Source organism: Leiobunum rupestre, chromosome 7, assembly GCF_980474605.1.
Source record: "Leiobunum rupestre chromosome 7, qqLeiRupe1.1.hap1, whole genome shotgun sequence".
Classification (NCBI taxonomy): domain Eukaryota; kingdom Metazoa; phylum Arthropoda; class Arachnida; order Opiliones; family Sclerosomatidae; genus Leiobunum; species Leiobunum rupestre.
The window spans coordinates 12,256,717-12,282,148 of NC_143390.1; the positions used below are offsets into that span (position 1 = coordinate 12,256,717).

The window sequence follows — 25,432 nt, forward strand, 5'->3', positions numbered from 1 at the left end:
GACGACGGTGAAGCCCGCTAAGAGGGGGATCGCGTCAGGGGGGGGCACTCGGAAACGGAGCGAGACCGACGAGCTCTTCCCCCCCCCCGTCCACCTTCCATCCCCCCTCGTATCCTTCCGAACGCTCTCTGTTCCGAGACTGATATGGATTTTTGCGTCCCCCTGGTTGCGGACTTCCCGGCCGAACCTGGGATTTTCTACCGGGCAGAACTTCTCCCATAGTCCAGCGGCGGATTGTAACCAGCGGCGCGTTTCTATCATAAATTATCCAAAGAAAAATGTAGATTCGTAAGCGTACGCCTAGACTCGCCTCGCGATATAATTTGTACCCGTTTAACTATGTAATAATTTAGGTTTAGTTTCTACGCCCGCATCGTCGTAAAGGCCCTCCCATCTTTGATAATAATTGTATAATAAGGGTACGTTTTCCGCCGTTCGTTGGAAAGGAGAAGAAGAAAAATGTTGTCGCGAGTGGATTTGATGGCGTTTTTAGGCTTAGCTTGCTTATCGTATTGCGTAGGAGTCGCCGGGGACTTGATTCCCAGAAATGGCGATTGCACGCTGGACGACAAATCGAAGCTCGCGGTTGAGCCCCTAACAGCTGTTTCCTCCGCGAGACACGACCCAAAAGCTGAAAATGAGCCGCGGTTCAAAGATGGAAGACGAGGGAAGAAACGCGACAAAAGAATTTCGACGAACTCGGACTCGTCGGGCCAGCAATCGTCACCGTCCGACTACAGGATAAATTATCCCGAAATGTCTCAGCGCCAATCCTCCTCCGGCAGGTCCAACGCTCCTTCGTCGTTTCTAAGGTAAACAATTCAACTTACTAATTCCGATTCTCCTCTCTGTCCATTTCGATCGGGAATTGTTTACCTTTCCGTTAGCGCGAAACAGGTGCAGCGCTTCCAGGCAATAATCCTCAAAAATGTATAGGAGCTATAGGATAACGATATCAACGTACAAATCTCAAAAATCATAGCATAAAAATAACAAATTCAAAAGATAAAAATCTCAAAATTATAGCATAACAAATATCAAAATCATAGGGTAAAAAATCTCAAAATTGCAGGATAAAAATCTCAAAATTATAGCATAAGAATCTCCAAATTATAGCATAAGAATCTCAAAATTATAGCATACGAATCTCAAAATTATAGCATACGAATCTCAAAATTATAGCATAAGAATCTCAAAATTATAGCATAAGAATCTTAAAATTATAGCATAAGAATCTCAGAATTGTAGCATAAGAAACTCAAAAGTATAGCATAAGAACCTTAAAATCATTCGGTAAAAATCTCAAAATTGTAGCATAAGAATCTCAAAATTATCGCATGATAATCTGAAAGTTTCTCATGAGGGTCAATGCGATCAATTCAAGAATTAAGTCATTTATACTTCTGGAGAATGACTCGTTGCTCTCAATCCCCCTCATGCTCCAACAGTAAGCTCCTTTCCCCTTTAAAAATCAAATCAGCGCGGTATCTCATTGGTTCCCTAAAATTGATGTCATTCGACGTTCCCCCCCCCCCCCCTCTCGTGTCGGCCATAAATTCGACAATGATGCCCGCAGTTAGTCTCAAACATACTAGTCATTCTCCCTAAATATAAATCAATGCATTCTTGCTCAAATAAAATAAATAGTAAATATTCGTATTGTTCTCTTTGCAACAGCAAACAATTATAATAATCACCAATAACCGAATTACGTAATGAAGAACCCAGTTTTCATTTCTAAGTTTTATTAATTTTCGAGAGCAGTCAAATGGGAAACGCTATAAGGGATGTAGTAGCAGGAAACCATTATGTTAAGGAAATTGGCTTATTAGATGGAGAAGATCCTTACCTAATCAAGGCCAGTGAATCCATTTTGAACATTCAACTTTAGCATCCAATTACTTATTTTGATTTATTTACCAATTTTGAGAAAAAGTGCATTTACTCTTAACGAATTAAAGGCTTATAAAAGGTTAGAGGCTTAAAATTTTTACGTATGCGGTTTTGTGAGACACATTGTGGCCAAAGCGTACAGTAACAACTTCATGTCTGTAGGAAAAGTAAGTTTTCTAAACTACCACATTTCACACTTAATAAATATCTTAATTATTTTATTTTATTTTATAAGGTTATGCATTGCCAAAAGGTTAACGAAAAACCTACAGAACAATGGCTGATTTTCAGTTTTCATGGAGAAATATTGGCGGTACATGGCACTTGCGTGGCTGGGCTGGAATATGTTTGTTCCCACGTGGGTGCGCTTTGGTTTTTGATTGAATATGCAATACGGCAAAGAATGACTTGCCCAGTGGCCTGCCTCTGCAGCCAAAGAAGTTATGTATTCAAAAGTATTGAATATTGATTTTACAACTGGCCAAAGAAAGTTTTTGGAAGCAGGTCAAACAAAGGGCCAAAACAAAAGAAAAGGGGTCATTGCTTACCCAACTACAGCGGAAAAAGAAGAAATGTATAAATTATTCGACACCCTTCTTGGGAAATTATAGCCTGTATTTTTATCGGGGATTCCTAATTTGGAAAGTCACTTTATGCCAAAGAAGATACTGCAAGACTTTCCCATGAAGACCAGATGAAAGTCATCAAAAACATCGATATTCAAATATCTAAAGATGAAGCGGGGGAAATTTAAAAAAAACACAAGGGAGCTATCCAAATAAAAATATTGGTATAATCATAAGACTATCAACGCCCCCCTAAGTTTGAATTGGGCATAAAGGCGCATGTATTCAACACTAGCTAGACTAGTAGACAGGCGCGGGATAAATAAAATTAGAATCTACGCTACCTAGCGGAGAAAAGGAGCAAATCCTGCCAACCGGCCTCACCCCTACCACCTATACTACCTCTTGCCACCCGGTAGCATGCACTGGGGGATTTGTGCGTAAGTTTCAGTTTTTCACCACCAGAAGGATTCATGTAGCCAGTTTAGCCAGTCATTAGGTTAACATTAAAATCCCATTCGTTTAAAAACTAACTGCATCAATGTTTAAAGACGTTTGTTGCACTCGCTCAGTATGGTCAAATCCAAGTTAAGGGATATCAGTATGTTAGCCGATAAAATAATAAATAGTGGATTTTATAAAATTAAAAGTGGTCTTGCCCAACTTGTTAAAATGTTGCTCTTACGTCACAAGACCCAGCTTCATTAGTGTATTCTTCGCACGAGCGATTTGCACGCGCGCTAGAAAAAGCTATTCTCCTCGTGACTGTATAGCGCACGCTCGTAGCCTTGTAAAAGTAAGAGACTGTGACGTAAGAGCAACAATTAAACAATAAGGCCACGTTACTTTATAACAAGGAGCAACAAACACAAGGAGAACGCAGCTAGCCTTTAAACACGCTAACGGAGGGTTGTGTACGAATTTCATTGGACGAGCGTCACGAGCCTTTACGCTGAACGTTTTACGGGCGGGGGGGAAGACAATTTCCGAATTTTCCCCTTCCGACGGCAGCAGGCGCTAAAGCGTCTAGCCAATGAAAAACGTACAAATGAAAATCCACGACTTTTGACGGGTTGCGTTCTCCTTGTGTGGGGTGTTGTGTTTGTTGCTCCTAGCTTTATAAAAACAACTATTTAGAAATGAAGCAACACAATGGGCATGCAGCCACGAAAAGAATTCTATTACACCATAAGCCTATCACAAGGGAAAAATGCCCATTTAAATTTCAAAGTCAGTAACGCGGGATTAATAATAAACCCCAAATATCCTCACCTTGAGGCAACGCCTGACGCTATAGTAAGCTGCGACTGTTGTGGTGAAGGTTGCGCAGAAGTTAAATGTCCTTTTTGCGTAAAAGGTGACAGTGTGGCTTAAAAAAACTGTTTGAAAAAAGATGTTTCTCAATTAATTTTGGATAAAAAACTATTTCCAGTGCCAAGCTCAAATTCATATCTGTGCGAAAGTATATTGTGATTTGGTTTTATGGGCAGAAAATGGTGATATAATTAAAGAAAGAATCGTACCGGATACCCAGTTTTGGGAAAATATTTAGAAAAGGCAACAATTTGTTTTCGCCATGCAATGCTAGCCGAACTTGTAGCCAAATATTTTAGAAATGGCAGACATTTGGAGTCCAACTCAAACCAAGCTTCTGAAACCAACTTAAAAGGAGCAGATCAGTCAAACCAATAATGTATTTATTTATTCTCAGGGAGAATGAATATGTTGAGATTATTTTGAGCGTTTCTCCAATCCCACCCGTTGGAGCCCCCGGTATGCTCCTCCGCTTTAATAAAATCAAATAATACTGCAATCTCATTGGTTCTTAAAAATTACGTTTTCCGACGCGATTAACGCTGCTGCGAGGACGCAAAAAATAAGACCGCCTCCTTTTTCTCCCCCCCCCCCCTTAGCGTGAGGGGGTTAGGGCCTCAACGTGTCCGTCGATCGTCTCGACATATTCATTCTCCCTGAGAATAAATAAATACATTCTTGGTCAAACCTTAAAGACTCAGCTATGAACACCTCATTGCTATCTAGTCAAGATGAAATTTGGTGTTTATGTAAAGGGAAAATGAAGTAGGATGCGCCATTGGGTGTCAAAATGAAGAAGATTCGTAAAAGGAGCTATAAGTAAAGTGTGCAGATAAGTCGCTAACGTTCCAATTTAAAATTGTCCCTGTTTTACATGATTGTATTAGTTAAATGGTGCGTCATGTTTTACATGATTTTATTAATAAAACGGGGCTATTTTAACCAAAATCATTTATCCGTTTATAATGGGCGGGCTTGTGTTGAAAAGAGCGCAGCAAACTTGTACAATTTTGTCTAATGGGGCTTCATCATCTAAAACGTCACTAATTACGATAAACACACCACTCACAATTAGAAATTTTACAGTGTTTGATGTTTGTACTGTGACCAAAGTTGCCCTTTAGCTAATAAATTAGAAAGCTTTTCCGCAAAAACTTCAAAACAGTCAGTTACAACTGTCACTTTCTTCCCAAAAACATTTAAAATTGATCGCGGCATAGATTTTTACAGTTCATCCCTAGAAGACCAAATAACAAAATTCCCAAGACGCGCGTAAAAAACATCAAAAATGTTATAAAATATTCTTGATGCCGTATGACTAGAAACATTAGATCCAAGAAATCGAGATTCAACCTTAACTTCATCAAAAAAAGGAAAACTTTCTCAAATTTTCTTAGAGCAGAATGATTTGATATTTTTATAAATGCTTTGACAATATTAAATATAATCATTAAAGTCTCAATGCTAGAGAAACCAGTATAATATTTAACTTTGATTTCGTCTGGGAAGTTTTCTTCTGAAATTGCAGTAGCTTTTAGTTTTTCTATAGTTTTTCAAATTCATTTTTGATTTCTGAGATATCCTTTTCCATTTCTGCGACATCATTTCCAGACCAATCTGTTTGACCATAAGACTATCAAACCTAAGTTTGAATCGAAAGGCAGTGTTGGTTCAAGCTAACGACTGTCGAAAGTACAGCGCTAAATCCACCCGGTGGCGGAAAAGAGAAACGTGACGCGTCCCGCAATGCATGATGCCAGCTGCTTTGGTAAGAGAGAGGTGCGTAGAGAGAGAAAGGGAGAAGGAAGAAGCTTCAATTTATCTCTACCAGGTGCCGATACTATCGCCTGATTTCTTCTTTTTCGCCCGTCCAGTGGTGGTATAAAGGGCGCTATGCGCGTTTCAAACTTAGGGTTGATAGGCTTATGGTTTGACTTGAAGCATCTTTAACATTGGGGCAAACTTGAATACTTTTCGGTTCAAATATCTTATATAATAAATAGTTGATTTTATAAAATATCTTTACGCTTGCCTAACTTGTTAAATGTTGGCCTGGAATAGTTCAGCCAATGCCTAAGAATGAGTTCATAAACTCTTTAGTGGGAGAGAAAACGGATCCAAGCTGAAGCGAGGAGGCAACATTTCAACAAGATGGCCAAGGTTATTTTATCAAAAGAACTATTGTAAGATTTGTAACGATTCAGAATGTGTTTCGCTGGAGATATTTTGTTTGTAGTGTTATTAATAGAATTTTGACAGTTATTATCAGCTTTGAGTGAAACCTCTTCACGTTCATGTAAAGAATCAATCTCTTCATTTTGGGGAATCAGTTGATTACAAATATGATTATATCAGTTTCAGCGCTTATTGGTTCCATCAAAAGTGACATAATTACCAAAAGTGTGACAATCCCTGTACTTTCGTATGCTGAAGGTTTAATGAATGCTCGACTCGACATCGACCACATAAAAGACTATTTATTGTCGCCTATCTGGATCTTTTTTTAGTCTATGGTATTATATCGTAGGTAGATGGCGATAGCATCTCCGCAGAACGACGAAAAATCAAAAAATACACTAACTTTGACCAGTGCTACTTAGTTCCTCCGTTCCTCACTACGAGGCGTTATTTGTTGGTTTTAACTTCCTTCCCTTTCCAAGGCATACTTTCCCTTCTCCCCTATCAACTTGTATTTCGCTCGTAACATTCATTAAGAAATAGGTTCGATTGACACACTTTTGGTTACTATGTCACTTTTGGTTCCATCATTGTTACTGTGTTTCCAAGCCTGATTAGTTCTGATCTTCTCATCAACCTCTCTTTTCTATAAGACATTAAGGTTTTTTTTGCCATTTCCAGATTTATTATAACCCAAATTTAAACTCTGAGCTCAATCCCGAAGTTTTTGGTCTTGCAATTTCGAAGTTACTCCTGTAAGAAATATTTGTCCAATTAATATTATTTATTCGCATATTAAAGCTAACTATAAATATGAAACTTGACTGTGACAAAATGGAGAGAGCATACTCTCGAATTTTTATTTTTTTCTTTTTAATACTTAGATCTACCTTTGCCTCCTTATTTTCGAAAGTTTCACTATGCCTTGGTTTTTGCATTTTTGGTTTAATGATGGAAAGCGATAAAAAGATACATGGTTTCCATCTCGATTTCCCAGATAAAAAATTTACCTTTGTAACTTACTTTAAATTAATTACTTCACGAAATGAGTAAGAAATTAATACAGTGGCGTAGCAAGGATATTTGGCGCCCGGGGCCAAACACCTAAATACCCCCCTTTGGAAAACCACATTATTTGGTTTTATTTAAAAAAGTGTACTTTTCAAGTTTCAAGAAAAATTAGTTTAATATATAATCCAACAAATCCATTTTACATGTAAATTCTTTGGGCACCCCTTTGGCGCCCCTTAGCGATCGGTGCCCAGAGCCTATGCCCCCCTCGTTACATCTCTGAATTAATAATAATAATAATAATACTAAAAATAATCAGCTAAGCTAATACCCAAGGCGTAAAGCCAATTACCCGTGGCCGGGTTATAATGCGTAGGAGGGGGGTGGCAAGCAAGCCTAGCGTTTCAGGAACCTTGGGTGGCCATCATTTCGTTTTAGGAACAGCTACCTACAATTACAATTACCGTTAACCTCAGCAAATTTTTATGGAAAGGGGTTTATGGTAAGCTTTAATGCCTTCAAATTTACGGGATGACAGTACACCCACGTGAATTAGTTAGGCCCCGCCTAGAGTCAGAGGTCAAGAATGAAAAGTAATTAATGTCCTATATATTAATATTACAAAAAATTACGTATTTGTTAAAAACATTTATTTATATCAATTAATTTATATAATACCACTCATTAAAAATAACATATTTAAAAGAATATTATTTATTAATAACACTCATTAAAAATTACGTAGAAGAATAATATTTATTTATAATAATTATTTAATAACACCCATTAAAAATAGTACACAAGAATATTTATTTCTAATTATTATTTAATATAAGAACACTCATTGAAAATAACATATTTATAATATTTATTTATAATAATTAATTAATATAATAATAGTTATTAAAAACATATTTATAAAAGTATTTATTTATAATAATTAATTAATATAATAATAGTTATTAAAAACATATTTATAAAAGTATTTATTTATAATAATTAATTAATATAATAATAGTTATTAAAAACATATTTATAAAAGTATTTATTTATAATAATTAATTAATATAATAATAGTTATTAAAAACATATTATATATTGGCTGTATTCATATCGGTGCATCCCTACTATAGATCTAAAATCAAGATGTAGTCTGAAATGGGGAGTTATAACCGAGGGACTGATCACTCCGCGTAATCGGTGTACAGAGCCGTACCTTTGACTGTACTAATGTGATTACGCGTAATTTTTGAAGTCCCTGCCTTTGGCAGTGCTAATCTAAGCGTAATCCGGCGTAATCGGTGTACAAAATTTAAAGAAGTGGTTAGCCCCTCGGTTATAACCTGCAGTCCCAGGTTTTTCTTCGCGTAAATGATTGTAATCTTAAATTAAATTGTGTCGTTGATCTCTTACCGGAGCAGATATTTCGACGTGAAAATGGACACGATCATCAGGACGCACGACTCCCGCACCATGGGCGCGGAGTACTTGAACGAAACGAAGAAACCTTCCAACGACGAATGCTTAATTTGGTGCTGGGAAACGCCCAAGTGCAACTTGGCCGTCTTCGCCGAAAAAGTATTTCCGAAATTAATTAGTATTAATTAAAATATTCAATTAACGGCGTAATTCTCAGAATGGAGGCAGCTGTTACCTTTTCGACTGCGGACCCCTGGACAAGTTCAGGTGCCAATTCACGAAGCACGTAAACTACAAAAGCTCCATTTTACAAGTTCCTCCGCCTAATTCGCCAAGTACGTGTAGAACCATTTACAAATTGCCCTCCAAAATGTTTAAAGTGGCTCCATCTAGTTTAATTAAAACCGTTAAAATCCTACCTCTAAGAGAGAAGCCCTAAATGTTTGTTTCCCAAACAACGAAGTCATTAGAGGTTCGATTTTAACGCTATCATTTATACTAGATGGTGCCACTTTGAACCTTTTAGCAGGGAATAAATAATCAGTTATTAAATAAAACTACTTCTAACACTATTTTAAACTATTCGAATGAGAATGAGCGCTAACTTTCAAATAATTGAAAGGAGCAGACCGAAGCAGCCTCTATATTTAGCTACAGGAATTCATACCTCTACTTGGAATGCTTATCCTGCCGTATCGCGTAAGGTAAGATCACTCTGACGGCTTTGGCCCCGCCTACGAGAGAAAAAATCCCCTTTGCGCGCGCTCCCCTCTCACGTTGTTGTTTGTAAAGAGAACATAGTGACGTCAAAAAAAAGTCAGTCACATCGAGACGAAAATCTGCCGCGATAAGCATTCCAAGTAGAGGTACGGATTCCTGATAGCTATTATTGAGCTGGATGATCGATAACCTAAATTTTAACTTGAGTGAGTGAGAGAACAGCAGTTGATAGGTAATTAGCTTAAAAACCGTGATTTTTTTTGCTATAGAATCTACGTTTTTACGTAGATTTTTTAGAATTTCATATCATTTTTTTGTAGTTACAGAAATTTGTTTGTTGATTAAGTAGGTATTATGATAAAATCCATTTTCAGTTATCAATAGTTTTATAAAGAACTGATTCAGTTTTAGGGCACGGTTAGATGTTTGATGATCTATTATTTATTAATGAGCTGACCACGAAAGAGCTGTATTCAATTCGATATTGATATTTTCCCTTAGAAAATTGAGGGAATAGATGAGCTATCGGTAAACTCGTTTGATGCGAGTGCCTATGAGAAAGACATAATAGGTGGCTTCTTTTCGCTTGTTCCGGGATTTCGGAGTAGGATAAAAAGAGTAAGGCTATGGCGTCATTGAGTTCGAGTAAAAATGGTTTTCCAAAATGGCAGCCTGTGACCTTTTCAGCGGATAAATTCTGGCTAGCAGACGACACAATCCGATTAACTCTCTTTACACCTCCTTTTCAGAAGGAGTAAAAAGAGTACCCTAATACTCCGGAACAAACGAATAGTTTATGGGGCGGAGTAATTATCGTCAAGACATCTTGAGCTATGGGTGTAGTAACAAATCATCAAGTCACATGCAAAGCTTAAGCGTCAAGGGGGGGGGGCGCCCCCCATATGTATCCGCCACTGGGCGGCGGCGATTCGGCGCCAGAGAAAATATCGGCGACGGCGGCGTTGGATCGGCGGCGCTAGGTTCTATTAGCCACTTGTGACCCGGGATTGGATTTTCGTAAAAAGTAATTTTGTCTTGTACATGTAAATTTGGGAGGGCTCGAAATTAGTTTTTTTAACCTTATACGCCTCTTGGTTCAAATTTGAAGGTTAATTTTGCGATATTTGGTAAGAGCACGTTCAGACCAATCGAATGATACCAATATCAGGTCATATCGATTTTCAAGGTCACCGGAAGTGACGTTACGTTGTTCGTATTTCTGGAAAGCCCCCATTTTGACCCGTAAGACAAACAGTTCTTTGTTACAAATCACTAACCTAATTAAAAAATACCTTGACCCATCGTGTACCTTACCACATGCTTATTTTGTCATGGGCTCTTGGACTATAACGATAATAGTGAGGGTATTGAGCTGTTGGCTCGCGTGGCATGAAGGGCTTGCCACCTAGGAGCAACAAACACAACACCCCACACAACGAGAACGCAATCCGTCAAAAGTAATCGATTTTCTTGCGTACAGTTTTCATTGGTTAGACGCTTTAGCACCTGCTGCCGTCGGAAGGGGAAAATTCGGAAATTGTCTTCCCCCCCGCCCGTAAAACGTTCAGCGTAAAGGCTCGTGACGCTCGTCCAATGAAATTCGTACACAACCCTTCGTTAGCGTGTTTAAAGGCTAGCTGCGTTCTCCTTGTGTTTGTTGCTCCTAGTTGCCACCACTCTCCTACGCATTTTAAACCAGCCTCTTGATTTAAGGGCATTAAAAATAGCTCGATGACTTAGGCCTAAGGTGGGGCCTTGATTACTATTATTAAAGAATGGTTGGAAATTTTTCTTAGCGGCAAGTGGCGGTTCATCGTACGACTTCGCCCAATGGAAATCTCAGGTCAAACACGAGAACGAACTGTCCAGTTTGCGGCTGAACGGCCGAAGTAGCACCGAGGCCAGCCCCACCATTCGCCCAACGACGGCCGCTCTTCCCAAACAGGAAGAGGAAATGCTGCCCAAGACGGACGCCACAGCCCAAGCACCCGTCACCATCGCGTCCGAAGGAATGGCCTCGCCTAATCAAGAGAAAGGTAATTGACATGTCCTCGTCACTCGTATGCCACCCTAGGTATCGGGCAGTCCAGGCCCATAACCAGCCGCCAAAACTAGGGGGCGCTCAAATTTTGTTTTGGGGGCCGCCAATGCCTTGATACTAAAAATCAACATTTTTAACTCCCACTCCTGAAATTAATAAATATACCGAAATTGGCTTTATTTTTTATTTCCTTAAATAATGAATTTCAACTTCGCTAAAAACCGAATATTTTATTAAAAATACGGGTAACCGATGTTGTATGATATTAGTTGGTAGTTGAGCAATCGATTTTTTTTTGGGATCTGTCGGGTTGGGGATGCTGAGCCAAATCCGAGACAAAATCCGAAATCCAAAGTAAAAAAATAAAGAAAAATCCAAAAATCTCCGATCCCGCGCTTTAACCAAAATCAGAACCAAAATTTTATAAATAAAGGCAGTGGCGTAGCAATACGGCGGTCAGTCCAAGGCGGCACTTTATTGGGGGCGACAATTTTCATATGAGCTATAGGTAGAGGCAAAAGCGACGTAAGATACAAAAGTGTGTCAGGCAGAATGAGGTAGAATAAATAGAGATCCAAATCCGCCTTCCAGGCAGAGATGAGCGCACTCTCAGCTCAAAAGAGTGGGAGAGCTATTTTTGAGCGCGAGCTCCACTCTCGCATATAAAAAGAGAAGAGCGTGAGCGCGAGCTCAAGCTTCCGCTAAAAAAAGAGAAGAGTGCGAGTGCGAGCTCCAACATCTGACTCTAAAGAGAGCACCTACAGTTTCGCGGGACAGACAGTATTTGTTGAGTTGGAGAGTTAGGCCTAGTAAATGAACCTAATCAAATGGTGTTGGCGCCATCTATCGTGTTATTGGAAAACTAAACCTGAATATATTTTACAAAAGTGCCTGCTTATAGAAATAGATGGCGCCAATACGATTGCCTAATTCTCCTACTCAAATAAAACGTGTCCCGCGAATCCTAGATTTGTTTGTATCTCTAGTTCATATTCTACCTCATTGGTCAATACGATATAATGTTAAGTAGGAGGAAGAGGGAGTGGGAGAGGGGAATAAAACACGTCATCAAAATCTGAAATTTTCTGCACTTCAGCGCCGCCGAGTGAGGCGTTTTAGAACGTATGTCCATGGACAAGTAGATCGGAGATAAAATCGCACCAGGTTCACAAGTGCTTCGTTATACATAACTGGTTTTCGAATCCCGCGTGATAAATAGCTTCTTGTTGGTTCGGGAAGCAACTCGTCCAAGTCAGTTCGCTTAGAATCGCATTCAAAACGACAAGGCGGGGGAGTAAAATTGCTCGTATTTTCCAAAATAATGAGAATAAAATTCTAAATAATGTCAAATAATATCACTGTATGTATATTAACATGATTAACTAATTTTTTTAGATAAATTTTAGTATTTTCAAAATTTTTGTCATAACTGAAAATGACGTTAAACCTTGGCTATAAGCGAACCGGGGTGAAGCGATTTCGCACGTGTGAACCAAGAATTATCGTCGGTGGTCAAAACTGGCTTTCAAACCGACTTAAGCTGGGTTTTAAAATCTAAAGTGACCGTGACTAAAATATATCATTGCTAGTACTATTCCAACTAGTATGCTATGTAATTTGGTTTCAAAATCTGGGACCACTCCGGATGGAAAAAGGTCACTGAAGGAAGTAGAAACTAAAGACATTCTTGAGGATACTTTAGGGACCAAATTCAGATTTTAGGATGGTTTAGAGCAGCGGTTCCTAAAAGGTGTTCCGCGGAACCCTGGGGTTAAATGAAAGGGTCACATGGGTTCCGAGAATTCGCAGCGCGGCCATCTTTGTTTGTGTCAAGAGAGTCTTTAAAGATAAGTAAAAAAAAATAGTTGGGGTTCCGCCAGAATTAGGCGAGCGGAATAAGGTGGATAATAGCAAAAATAAATTGGGAACCGCTGGTTTAGAGACCCTGAAGAAAAAAAGTATTATAGGGCTTTGAACTAGGCCCATCTAAGTCAATGACGTATCGCCGTTGTCCCTATTCCAGCCCAATCAGGATGCAAACATTACCAATTCCAATGTCGCCGGAGTAAAGAATGCATCGCCATTTACAACGTGTGCGACGGAATCCCGCAGTGCCCGGACTCGAGCGACGAAGCCGAGGACCTCCACTGCCCCAAGAACAACGACCCCCTCGAGACGGGAGCGGCCACCAAAACGCCCCCCGCGGCGACGGCTCGATCCACCCTGGCCCCCTACGCCCGAGTGGGCCCGGCCCCGTTTCCGGAGAAGGCCTTCCGGCCCGTCCAGCGCCCCGGGCCTCGTCCCGGAAGCGGGTACGCCAAGCCCGAATTGATGGAATCGTCGGACGAGGCCGTGCGCGGGGGCAACAGGGAGCGGATGGGTTTGTCGGCCGCCGCGGCCGCCTACCAAAAGGAACTGACCGAGAGTCGCTTCAGCAGCGGCAACGGCGGCCCGCCCAACGCTGCTCCCGGTCTGATGAATAGCATGGACAAGCAGATGGACGACTCCAGGAGTGACCTTACGAATTGGAATTCCAATAACTACCCCAACATGAGGGACCAGGATGATTACCTGATTAACAGAGAAACCGATGGTAAGTCACATCATAAGTATGTAATATCTTTCTTCGAGATAAGTATCCATGCCACGTGATATCTTATAGGGACTTGGCAGTGCTACGTCACAGTTTTTTTTCAATAGTTTTATCGTGGGGAGAAAAATATGACCACAATGGCGGCCATGGCCAAAGCTACGGAGTGCCAAGTCTATATTCGAGAGAAGCAGGGCCCAATTTAATTTTGATGCCCCCTTTCAAAAGCGAGCTAGGCGCTTCCTCAATTTATAATTGAGAAACAGAAGGAAAATTCATTTTAGTATGTCGTCAGGGGCTAGACGGCAGTCCGTCAGAGAATGTGACAATCAAACGATTTTGGTTCATAGGGGTGGACGCATTTACTAAAATAACTCCGGAAAATATTTGGTGAAAAGCAAATGATTAAAGTTTTGTACTTTTATTTATTTCGAACCCTCTTGGTGCCCCTTGTAGGCTTGGTGCCCTAGGCCCAGGCCTATTCGGCCTATTGGTTAATCCGGCCCTGGAGAGAAGTGATATTTCTTACGCTAAAAATTATTACATTCTTATTTTTCGGGAAAAAGTAAGATAATAAATTAAAATCTGCCACAAAAAAAGGATATTTTTTACCTCAAATAATTTTTCTAGCTTCAGATGATTTCCGCCTTAAATCAAATTTAAACTACCCCTAAAAATATTTAAATCCAAAGTTAAAATTGTCAGATAAAATATAAAAAATAAAATATATCTAGTTTTTATTGTATAATGAACGCCTTGCGGGATATATGTGGTCTTCCACGTTTTCGCTTCTCTCCTATTGGAAGAGTTTTTGCATTTTCTGGAACTTTTAATAATTTTAAATGAATTGCAATTCGAGAATTTGATACGATTGACAGTAATCTTTTAGTTGTGATGAATATACCGAATTGTTTTTTTTTTATTTCATAATGAAGAATGTATGCTTCATCTAAAGCATCAGGTACTTGAGACATATTTAAACTGGCTTCGTTAAGATCAGACATTTTTTTGCGGATATATAGATTTGTTTAAGGCTTCTTTAAATATTTGAGGTAAAAAATATTTGTTTTCTGAGGAAAGTTTAATTCCATGCCAAAAAGTAATAGCATAAGTTTATAATATTGGTACGTAAGTGTGACATTGCCTATTCCTCCCATGCAAAAGTTTTACTGAAAGTTATTAACGAATACGGGCTTCGTCGCCATTTTGCGTTCGCTTGCTCCCGCGTCACACGTAGCCTTTGACAGCACATCGCTAGGGGGAGATTTTCTTCTCGTGACGACGTCACTCCATTACTAGCTCTCAGTAAAATATTCCCCAAAGTAACAAACTTATGGAACTACATTATAGACTTATGGTAATAATTACAACAGGAAAATATTATTTATAATTAATATTCCAACCAAGTGTAATTTCGCGTTTTTTATAATGCGCGTGATATTTTGATAGTTTTCTCGGGAAATTTGGAAGGTAAATGATAAATAACTGAAAAACGTTTTTTTTTTTAAATTTCAAATTTCTATGGAACATTCCTCGTGCGGGGGGACAATTACTAGTGTAAAATTGAATGACCTTCAAGGTCATTAAAAACTTTCTCGAGAAGCGTTGGGTTTACGGATTTGGTTCCAATTAGAAAGTTGTTGCTCGCCATATTATTAGTTCACATAACTTTGATTTGACCGAATTTGACCAATCAAGGTCATTCAATTTTACACTTGCAAATGTCCCCCTGCACGAGGAATGTTCCATAGAAATTTAAATATTTATAAAAAAAAATTCAGTTATTTATCATTTTTCGTATTTAGTGGATAACTTGTATATAATGTATATGAATACATGGAGAAAAAGGATGGAGATGCAAGCCAATTCTAACGCTTTACTCCAGCGTACCTACACAGTCTACCCCAAAATTCCCATCCTCCTAGCGTATAAGATTATCTAAATTTGACCATCTTCGATACAGGAAGCAGATTCGGGCCGGGCCAGTCGTCTCGGACATTCAGTTCGAAGCACAGCAGTTTCGTGGCGGCCAACAACAACGGCCCTTACAGCGGCAACAGGGAATCGCCTCCGTCGGGGTACTCCAACCCCAGATGGAGCTCCTCCTCGTACAACGACAACGCGGAGTCCGCTTCCGGGGCCAAGGACGGGCCCAGTCCGGCGCGTAACCCCGCCGGCGATCTCGACTACAACCGCTACGAGGCGCCACTGTACCGAGAGGGAGCCCTCAACAACGCGGCCGTCGATTCGGTGTACAGGCACCAAGTGGACACGGCGGAGAGCCCGGCCGGTGGAGCCCCGTTCCGATTCCGCAACGAAGAGAGGTACTGGCCGCCTGGTGCCGAACCCCAAATGCCCAAAAACGGATACTCCGTTAAAAACGACGGTAAGTATCGTTAATACTCTGTTTAAGGGAATACGAGATTAGGGGTAGGAAAGACCAAGGGGGTCTCGACCTAGAAGATGTTTGAAAAAATATCTGTACGAGTTCAAATTGATGACGTCACCCAGATGAGCTTCCGTCGATTTTCAATACGATCTCATTTGGGTGACGTCACGATTTTACATAGCAACGCAAAAGCCGTATTATTTTGATAAAAAACCATGCGATCGAGGTAGAGCATAGCGCCGAACCAATTTTCAACGGCGGCGGCGGGAACGATAATTAGTTCGTCGGCGGCGTGGCGCGCCGATTTTCCGAAAATAATCGGCGGCGTTGAAAAAAATCGGCGGCGGCGGCGGCGCCTAAGGGGAAAAACTGCCCCCCCCTCCCTCAGAAATAGCGCCAGCCTTTTAATAGACCGCTAGAACTTAAATTGTTAAACACATTTAAAAAATACATGTTTAATAGAATGTATTTTATTAAAATAGGAACCACTTGTTTCCAAAACAAAGAAAAAGTAACTTTGGTTACATACTATCAGATGTAACTTATTTAATCATAAGTGTGCCTGAAAGAATTTTTTCAGAATGATACCTTGTTGCAAGGATATGACGTTATTGACGTCACTTCCCAGTCGATGACGGTTTTATCGTCATCAAAACTAGTTCTCGCGTAGGGGGGAAGGAAGTTAAAACCAGTTTGTGCTGTATTTTCTTTGGTGGCTGTCAAAGACTATATAAAGTTACGCGTAGCTTTATATAGTCTTTGGTGGCTGTGAAACAAGGTCTCATTTAAATTTTTAACACAGATATGTTAAACAGAGGCACACTTATGAGTAACTATGTCACATATGATACTATTAAACTAAAACGTTTACGCTAGTAATAACAATACTGTTCTAATTTACTACCATTTCACTAGTATTATTATCTATACAGTCTTTTTAGAAACTTTTGCTGGGCGCCGCCATTATCGTACAGACAACCAACGAGCCAGCCCTCTACCGCATAAATTTCATCCCCCCAAATCCGGTTTTTCCCCGCGCATTTAAGTCTATTATCACAAATTATTTTACCTTTGTATCAAAGGAATTTTTAAAACATAATAGAATAGTTATTGCTGAATGCAGCCAATGCAGCTGATACGTTTCTGTACTTATTACAAAATACGATGCGAGGCAACTCCAAAGCCGTTTTCATTTCTCTCTCTCCTATCCCAGCTATCTGCTGCAGAAAATCTTGGTGCGCGCGGTGCAGTGGTGCCAGATCTTTTGGAAATTATTAATTATTTTTAATTTTATAACGCTAGTAAGGTGCACCCAACAGCCTAGGAATCGTAGCACTACCAAAAGAAAAATCTATGTAGTTTAGATCTCAAAACGTAATAAGTATACTTTAATAATGGAAATTAATTCGGCGGCGAAATGAAAATGTTTTGGCGGCGGCGGCGGCGCCGAAATTAAATTTATCGGCGGCGGCGTTTCGGCGTTATCTAAATAATCGGCGGCGGCGGCGTTTGATCGGCGGCGCTATCCTCTAGATCGAGGCAACCTTATAGTTCCCTTTTTTACGAACCTTGGGCAAGGCACGCAGTACCAGATTTACTAAAAGTGGGGCCTAGTAGGCCCTAGCCCTTAATCCGGCACTGAAGGCACGCTGTGGCCTAGCTTCTAATTTTAAAAGGGGCTTATGAAATTTAAAAATGTTAAATTAATGTTTAAAATCCGTAAAAATTTACCGAAGATTATTACAGTGAGCGTAGATATTAAAATTTTGAGTACAAATCACCATATTTTGCTAGCTTTAAGAAATCAATGGGACCCCAGAATCCTTTAAAGCTAGGCCAGCTAGGCTAATACCCAAGGCACCACCTTAGGACTAAGTCGTCAAGCGACTTTTGAAGCCATTAATTCAGGTGGCCGGGTTACAATGCGTAGGAGGGTCCTATAAACAAATTGGGCCCCATTTATACTTGGTCTACAATTACTCAGGCGTACCTTACGTGATGCTCTTGCCCCCCCCCCCTCAAAATTACAATGATTATGTGACCCTTTTCGCCGCCATCTTAGGGGCTGCCGCCGCGCCAGCGCCCCTAACCCGTATGAGCGATTTGCGAACTATCCTAACTTTTAAAATCGCGCAATTTAGGCTTAGGTCTCTTATCACTGAAACGCGCCGCGCGTGCAAAACATATTTTTTTGCGTCTTCAGCAGCGCGCGCTTTTACGTTGATTTTCTGCCTCACTGATTTCTCACCAGGTGTCGCGGCGGACGCGCGCTTTTCAATTTCCCGAAATTTCTTTATTTGAAAGCATCTGACCCAGATAAAACTTGGCGATCAAACTAGAACTTAACATTTATTCAGAAGTATCTCATTTGTTCTCTAAAACGTATGTCGCGATTGAAGCTCACGCTCGTGACGTTTTTCCTTCCCCCTTCTCGTTCATTGAACCATGATGCGTATCGTCTCAACCAAGTCATTCTCACTAACTATTAATAAATACATCCTTGATGTAGTATATAATATGTAATTTAATATCACATATATAATTTAATAATATATGATACAAAAAATACTATAATATGTAATTTATTATCACATATATAATTTAATAATCTGTAATTTAATATCACATACATAATTTAATAATCTGTAATTTAATATCACATATATAATTTAATAATCTGTAATTTAATATCACATATATAATTTAATAATCTGTAATTTAATATCACAAATATAATTTAATAATCTGTAATTTAATATCACATATATAATTTAATAATCTGTAATTTAATATCACAAATATAATTTAATAATATATATATATATATATTAATATATAATTTAATAATATATATATATATATATATATATATATATATATATATATTAATATATAATTTAATATATAAATATATAATTTAATAAATAAATATATAATTTAATAATATATAAAATATAGAATTTAATAATATATATAATATATAATTTAATAATATATATAATATATAATTTAATAATATATATAATATATAATTTAATAATATATATAATATATAATTTAATAATATATATATAATATATAATTTAATAATATATATAATATATAATTTAATAATATATATAATATATAATTTAATAATATATAAAATATCTAATTTAATATAATTTATAACATAAAATAAAATATCTAATTTAATATAATTTATAACATAAAATAAAATATCTAATTTAATATAATTTATAGCATAAAATAATTGCATCTGAAAATTCGCCACACGTAAAACCCAAGCGGGTGCATAAGTCATCCTTACGCAACGTGTTTATTCCATTTATGACATGTCTTTAAAACGAGAGTATCTTTTCAAAAGAGTGGGTTTCCTCTCTTTCAGAAACGCAAATGGTTCCCGCTGATTTAGAATCTCGAGTCAAGTCCGGTTCTTACCTGCCCAGGTAAAATTAAATAAAACTTTTTCGTACGTGGCGCGACAGGAAAGGTGAAATTAGTCTTATTTTCTTTTGGAAGCTACGATTCTTTGAACCCGGGCGGCAGAGTCCCTTACAAAGGTCAACAGCGGGATGACGGCGGTTACGGTGGGATGTCGAAACCCCGCCACCAACTACTCGTCTATCCGGATTCGCCGGTCCAAGGAAGGATACCGCACGACCACGGCCCCGTCGTGCAACCCCAAGGTCAGTTCGCGTTTCTGACCTCTCTCGAAAATATATAGTTTTATTTCATCTTCTATTCCCTCGTCTGTGACGCGAAGTTCAAAATGACGAGAGTCCCGAAGACGCCATTTACGAGCCCCAGGCAGTGTTGCCGGCCAGGAACACCGTTCCACCGACATCCCATAAAAAGATTCCTCACAGAAAGAAAGGTAAGAATATTTATAATAAACCATCTCTTAGAAAAGGTCATATCATTCAATATACGCAGCGCGTCTTCTACGTTACGGAACTTCGGATTCAATTTATCCAAAAAAGTCATAAATAAAGTTTCAAAACATCCGCGTCAGGTTCAACAATCTATAGACGAAAAACACTGTACTCTAGCTACTGAGGACCAGCTAGGAGTTTATCTGTTTTAGTTGTACGAATGTTGATGGCGATAAATACCAATAGTAATGGGCACTTTTGTTAAAGAACCGCACCGCTCACGTTCGCTCGTGTGACATACGTTGGCGCTCGCGAAATTTTGAGTGGTAACATTTTCGCCCTTCTCTTTCGCTCTGTTTTGAGAGGTAACATTTTCGTTGTTTTGAGAGGTAACATTATCGCTCTTCTCTTTCGCTCTGTTTTGAGATGTAACATTTTCACTCCTCTGTTTCGCTCTGTTTTGAGAGGTGTATTTTCGCTCCTCTCTTTAGCTCTGTTTTGAGAGCCAACATTTTTGCTCCTCTCTTTCTCTCTTTTTTTAGAGGTAACATTTTCACTCCTCTCTTTCGCTCTGCTTTGAGAGGTAACGTTTTCGCTCTGTTTTGAGAGGAAACATTTTCACTCCTCTCTTTCGCTCTGCTTTGAGAGGTAACGTTTTCGCTCTGTTTTGAGAGGAAACATTTTCACTCCTGGAGAACCCTAAAATAATTTAAGTTCAATTCCAGAAATTCTAAAACAATAAAAGTTAGAGCCACCCCCTTGCTATCGTTTTGGAAGGCTGAAAAAATCCTAGCAGCATTGCTTTCGTTTTGGAAGGCTGAAAAAATCCTAGCAGCATTGCTTTCGTTTTGGAAGGCTGAAAAAATCCTAGCAGCATTGCTTTCGTTTTGGAAGGCTGAAAAAATCCTGGCGGCATTGCTTTCGTTTTGGAAGGCTGAAAAAATCCTAGCAGCATTGCTTTCGTTTTGGAAGGCTGAAAAAATCCTAGCAGCATTGCTTTCGTTTTGGAAGGCTGAAAAAATCCTAGCAGCATTGCTTTCGTTTTGGAAGGCTGAAAAAATCCTAGCAGCATTGCTTTCGTTTTGGAAGGCTGAAAAAATCCTAGCAGCATTGCTTTCGTTTTGGAAGGCTGAAAAAATCCTGGCGGCATTGCTTTCGTTTTGGAAGGCGGGAAAAATCCTAGCAGCGTTGCTATCGTTTTGGAAGGCTGAAAAAAACCTAGCAGCATTGCTATCAATTTTGAAAGTCTTAAAATGTTTCTAGCAGCACTGCCAACATTTTTGGCAGGCTTCAAAATAATCCCAGCAGAACTGCTATCGTCTTTGGAAGGCTTAAACATAATCGTGGCACCAGCACTGCTATGGTTTTTGGCAGGCTTCAAAATAATCCCAGCAGAGCTGCTTTCATCTTTAGAAGGTTTAAACATAATCCCAGCAGAGCTGCTTTCATCTTTAGAAGGTTTAAACATAATCCCAGCAGAGCTGCTTTCATCTTAAAGGCCCATTTTCATGCTCGCTGGTAGCGGATAAAAATTGTCAAAATTCGCATCCGCCACTCGCAAGCGTGAAAATAAAGCTAAAATATCTGTTTGAAACAGATCGACGCGGAAAGTGAAAAAAGTGTGTAGCGGAAGCGGATTTTGTCGATTTTTACCCGCTACCAGCGAGCATGAAAATGGGACTTTAGAAGGTTTAAACATAATCCCAGCAGAGCTGCTTTCATCTTTAGAAGTCTTAAACATAATCCCAGCAGAGCTGCTTTCATCTTTAGAAGGCTTAAACATAATCCCAACCGAACTGCTACCGATTTTGGCAGGCTTCAAAATAATCCCAACAGAGCTGCTTTCATCTTTAGAAGGCTTAAACATAATCCCAGCAGCACTGCTATCGTTTTGGAAGGACGAAAGAATTTCTAGCAGCACTGCCATCATTTTTGGCAGGCTTAAAAATAATTCCAGCATAGCTGCTATCGTCTTTGGAAGGCTTAAACATAATCCCAACAGAACTGCTACCGTTTTTGGCAGCCTGAAAAACCTCTTCCCTTGTAACGAAGCTCTCGTTTTTGGCAGGCGGAAAAATAATCCCAGCAGCAATGCTATCGTCCTAGCCTGCCAGTGCTGTTTATCCACACCGAAAATGTCCTAAATTGGTCGATCGACTATGACTATTAATAACAGTTTTCCTTTCAGAAAACGTGAAACACGCCATTACAACCAATACAACGCCAGTACCGACGCCAACGCCACCGATGGCGTCCACTTCAAGCAGCAAGTCGCCTTTGGCAACTAGCAAAGTGGCTGGCAAGGTCGTTGGAGGTCACGGCGCGTCAGCCATCCACGTCAATTCGGTGCCGGGTGCCCGGGGCGTCTCGCGGATCACGGCCGAAAGCGGAATGACCGTGGCCGAACTACAACAATCCAGTCGAATTCACGCGCGCGAGTCCAACAGCGCCGTGTTGGCCCTCAGCTTGGGACTTTGCGTGACGGCCGTCTTGCTGGTCCTGGTCGGCTGCCGGATGAAGAACATCCGCCGGAGACTGGCCAGGCGCGGCGGGAGGTCCTCCTTGGCCCACGACGCCGACTACTTGGTCAACGGCATGTATCTATAGAACACTCTAGCAGTGACATGGACTTTCGCCTTTCGAGTGGTTGCTCTTGACGTCATCCAGGCCATCGCGACTACGAAAGTAAGCTTAAGTGGGCAGAGGGTAGACGAGACTTTCATATTCCCCCTTTACAGGGCTCCCACCCGCTCCCTAGAATACCATCAAGTCCCTACTTTATTTCAAGGTCCCTAAATCACCCTCTGCTCCTTAAAGTACCCGATTTTCAATAAATTCGGGGAAAAGCGGCAACGGCTGAAATTATTTTTATACTTCGGTTCAAAATGGTCAAAGTCAAAGAAATCAAAAATGCATTTATTTCAACTTAGAGAGAATGACTATTGGTGGTTTCTTTTCGTCTGTTCTCGGACTAGAAGTGTACTCTTTTTACCCTAAAACGTTTCATTCGCCTGTTCTCGGACTAGAAGTGTACTCTTTTTACCCTAAAACGTTTTATTCACCTGTTCCGGGGATAAGAATTACTCCGGCCCATAAACTAGTCGCTTGTTCCGCAGTATTAGAGCTACTCTTTTTACTCCTTCTGAAAAGGAGGTGTAAAGAGAGTAAACCGGGTTTTGTCGTCTGCTAGCCAGAATTTATCCGCTAAAAAGGCCACCGGCAGTCATTTTGGAAAAACGTTTTTACTCCGGAGTAAAATGACGTCAAAGCTTTACTCTTCTTACCCTACTCCGATTATCCCTAAATGAAAATAAATTCATTATTGTAAAACCTTAGTCGGTATTTAGGATAATTTAGTTCAAATGAGTATCTAATCTTATTCCAATTCTACCCTATATTTATCCCTTGAAAAATCCTAATTGTGGTCAAAATTTCGGTGGGAGCCCTGCCCTTATGACAGCCCACAGTAGCAACCCTTCTCGACTATGAATACGGTGCGGCGGATGAAACCTACCGTTCATTTTTCATTCTGTATCAGAAAATACGTCGTTTTAGTAGAGTCTAAATACGAGTTCTATTGTCACGGTTTCTGGAATCCAATTGCTCCGTAAGTAGTCTATTTTACACATTTTGGTATGAACCGATTTTGCTGTATAGATGACGCTGTTAAATGGAAAATGAAAAACCCCCAAATATATTTTAATCCGATCCAATTGAGGTAGTAATATCATAAGACTATAATAGTGACGTAAGTATGTCTTTTTGGGAAATATTTTACTGGGAACTACTAATCGAGTGTCGTCAACGGAGATGGAAAATTCACCTCTACCGAGGCGCAATGGCTACGTGAGAAAACCCGGCCACCTATTTAAGGCTAGATGACTTAAGCCTAAGGCTAGGCGCCCACTGGCTCTCCGTTTCGTATCCGTCCGGCCTTCCACAAGGCATTGTCTCCGTTACGAAGCAAAGGCTTATGAGAGGTAGGACGGAGACGTTACGAAGAGCAGTGAGCGCCTGGCTTAAGGTGGTGCCTTGGGTATCAGCCTAGCTGATTATTATTACTATTATAATATATTATAGACTTATGATAATACGTCAAGTTTAATATGGTTTCACGTTTAATTTGGTGAAAGTTTGAATGTATAGAAACTTTCGATATTTGTAGATAATATTACGGAAAAAAGTAACCAACAATTGTTATTGTGATAGAGTTTTAAATAAAGTTGTAGGGTGTAACTAATAAATTTCTTTTAAGATTAAAAACGTCGTTCGAATTTTTTCGATGCTATTAGCTTTTAATTCTGAAATGGGCTTGTGGTTTTTTGGCAATTTTAAAGCTTGCACCGGCCAGTCTGGGACGTCTCAGTTGGTATAAAATTTAAATAGCGGAATTTAATACCGAAGTCAGTCTGCGAGTACCCCCATAATGGCTTATTGTAAAGTCAAAAACAGACTTTATCAATGATGTAATGGAATAAGATCTTTGCCAAAGAGGAAACTTGTGAAATGGAGGCTACATGTAATAAATCCCGGTGACCTTTGTTAAAAACGTGTAGCATCTTTATTACGGCAATAGCTAACTAAATTACTCTGCAAGGATGCGTTGGCGGGGGTACAGGGGGTACACTCTTAGATTTCTAGCGAGGGTACAAATAATGTATTTATACCCCCAAAATTTCCCTTTCAAACATTTCATGAATCAGATTTTGGTTTATAATTTTCCAAAATGCTCAGAATTAATAATTACATTATAATTATAATTTATGAAATTATAAAAACTTCGTTAGATTTGCATATTTAATAAAAACAATGATGATATTTACAATGAGTCCGACTAGTTTCGTTCTGCCTAGCAAAACATCTTCAGGGACTTATAATACTGAAGTTACGGTGAGTTGGCTAATAATTATTTATTTTTAGCCATATAACTTTACAAAATATAGATAGCGCTACCGCCTAATTATAAAGATGAATTTCGTACAGTCTTATCAGAACAACGGGCCTATTCTGTAGATATTCGAAATCCAATTTTCGATCGAAAACTAGATTTCGAACTTCGAGATCTCGACGAATGGTATTCGGTAAAGATTTCGAATACGCATAAATCAATGCAAATTGTCGAAGTCGATTTCGACATGGTATAGGGTATCGAGATCGAATTTTTACAGAATCACCCCCAGGTCCCTTGTAACCATGGCAACCGAAATCGTAATTGTAATTCTAGCAGTATTATTCCCAATTCAATGTAGATATCTTTGTTAATATCGGCCGATATTGCGTCTGTAGTTCTGTACCCATATCGGTGCATCCCTACAAGTTACCGAAATCATCAACCGTTTTGGCTTAACAAAAAATCGAAATTTTCTCGAAACGCTGTGGGCTGCCCCGGATTGTTACGATTGTACGCCACCAAATATTTTCCTTCCGCCGCCACTG

At 39.5% G+C, this 25,432-nt stretch overlaps 1 protein-coding gene across 1 annotated transcript; it reads left to right on the forward strand.

Annotated features, from left to right (window-relative positions):
* The first annotated feature begins 181 nt into the window (after nt 1-181).
* LOC149934464 (uncharacterized) lies at nt 182-24,225 on the forward strand. Its single transcript, XM_090153984.1, has 10 exons — nt 182-812; nt 8,384-8,540; nt 8,599-8,716; nt 10,898-11,137; nt 13,166-13,735; nt 15,696-16,118; nt 19,510-19,570; nt 19,644-19,810; nt 19,888-19,998; nt 22,185-24,225. The coding sequence occupies exons 1-10, from the start codon at nt 460-462 to the stop codon at nt 22,601-22,603; spliced, it is 2,619 nt and encodes an 872-aa protein (XP_090010110.1). The 5' UTR covers nt 182-459; the 3' UTR covers nt 22,604-24,225.
* The last annotated feature ends 1,207 nt before the right edge of the window (nt 24,226-25,432 follow it).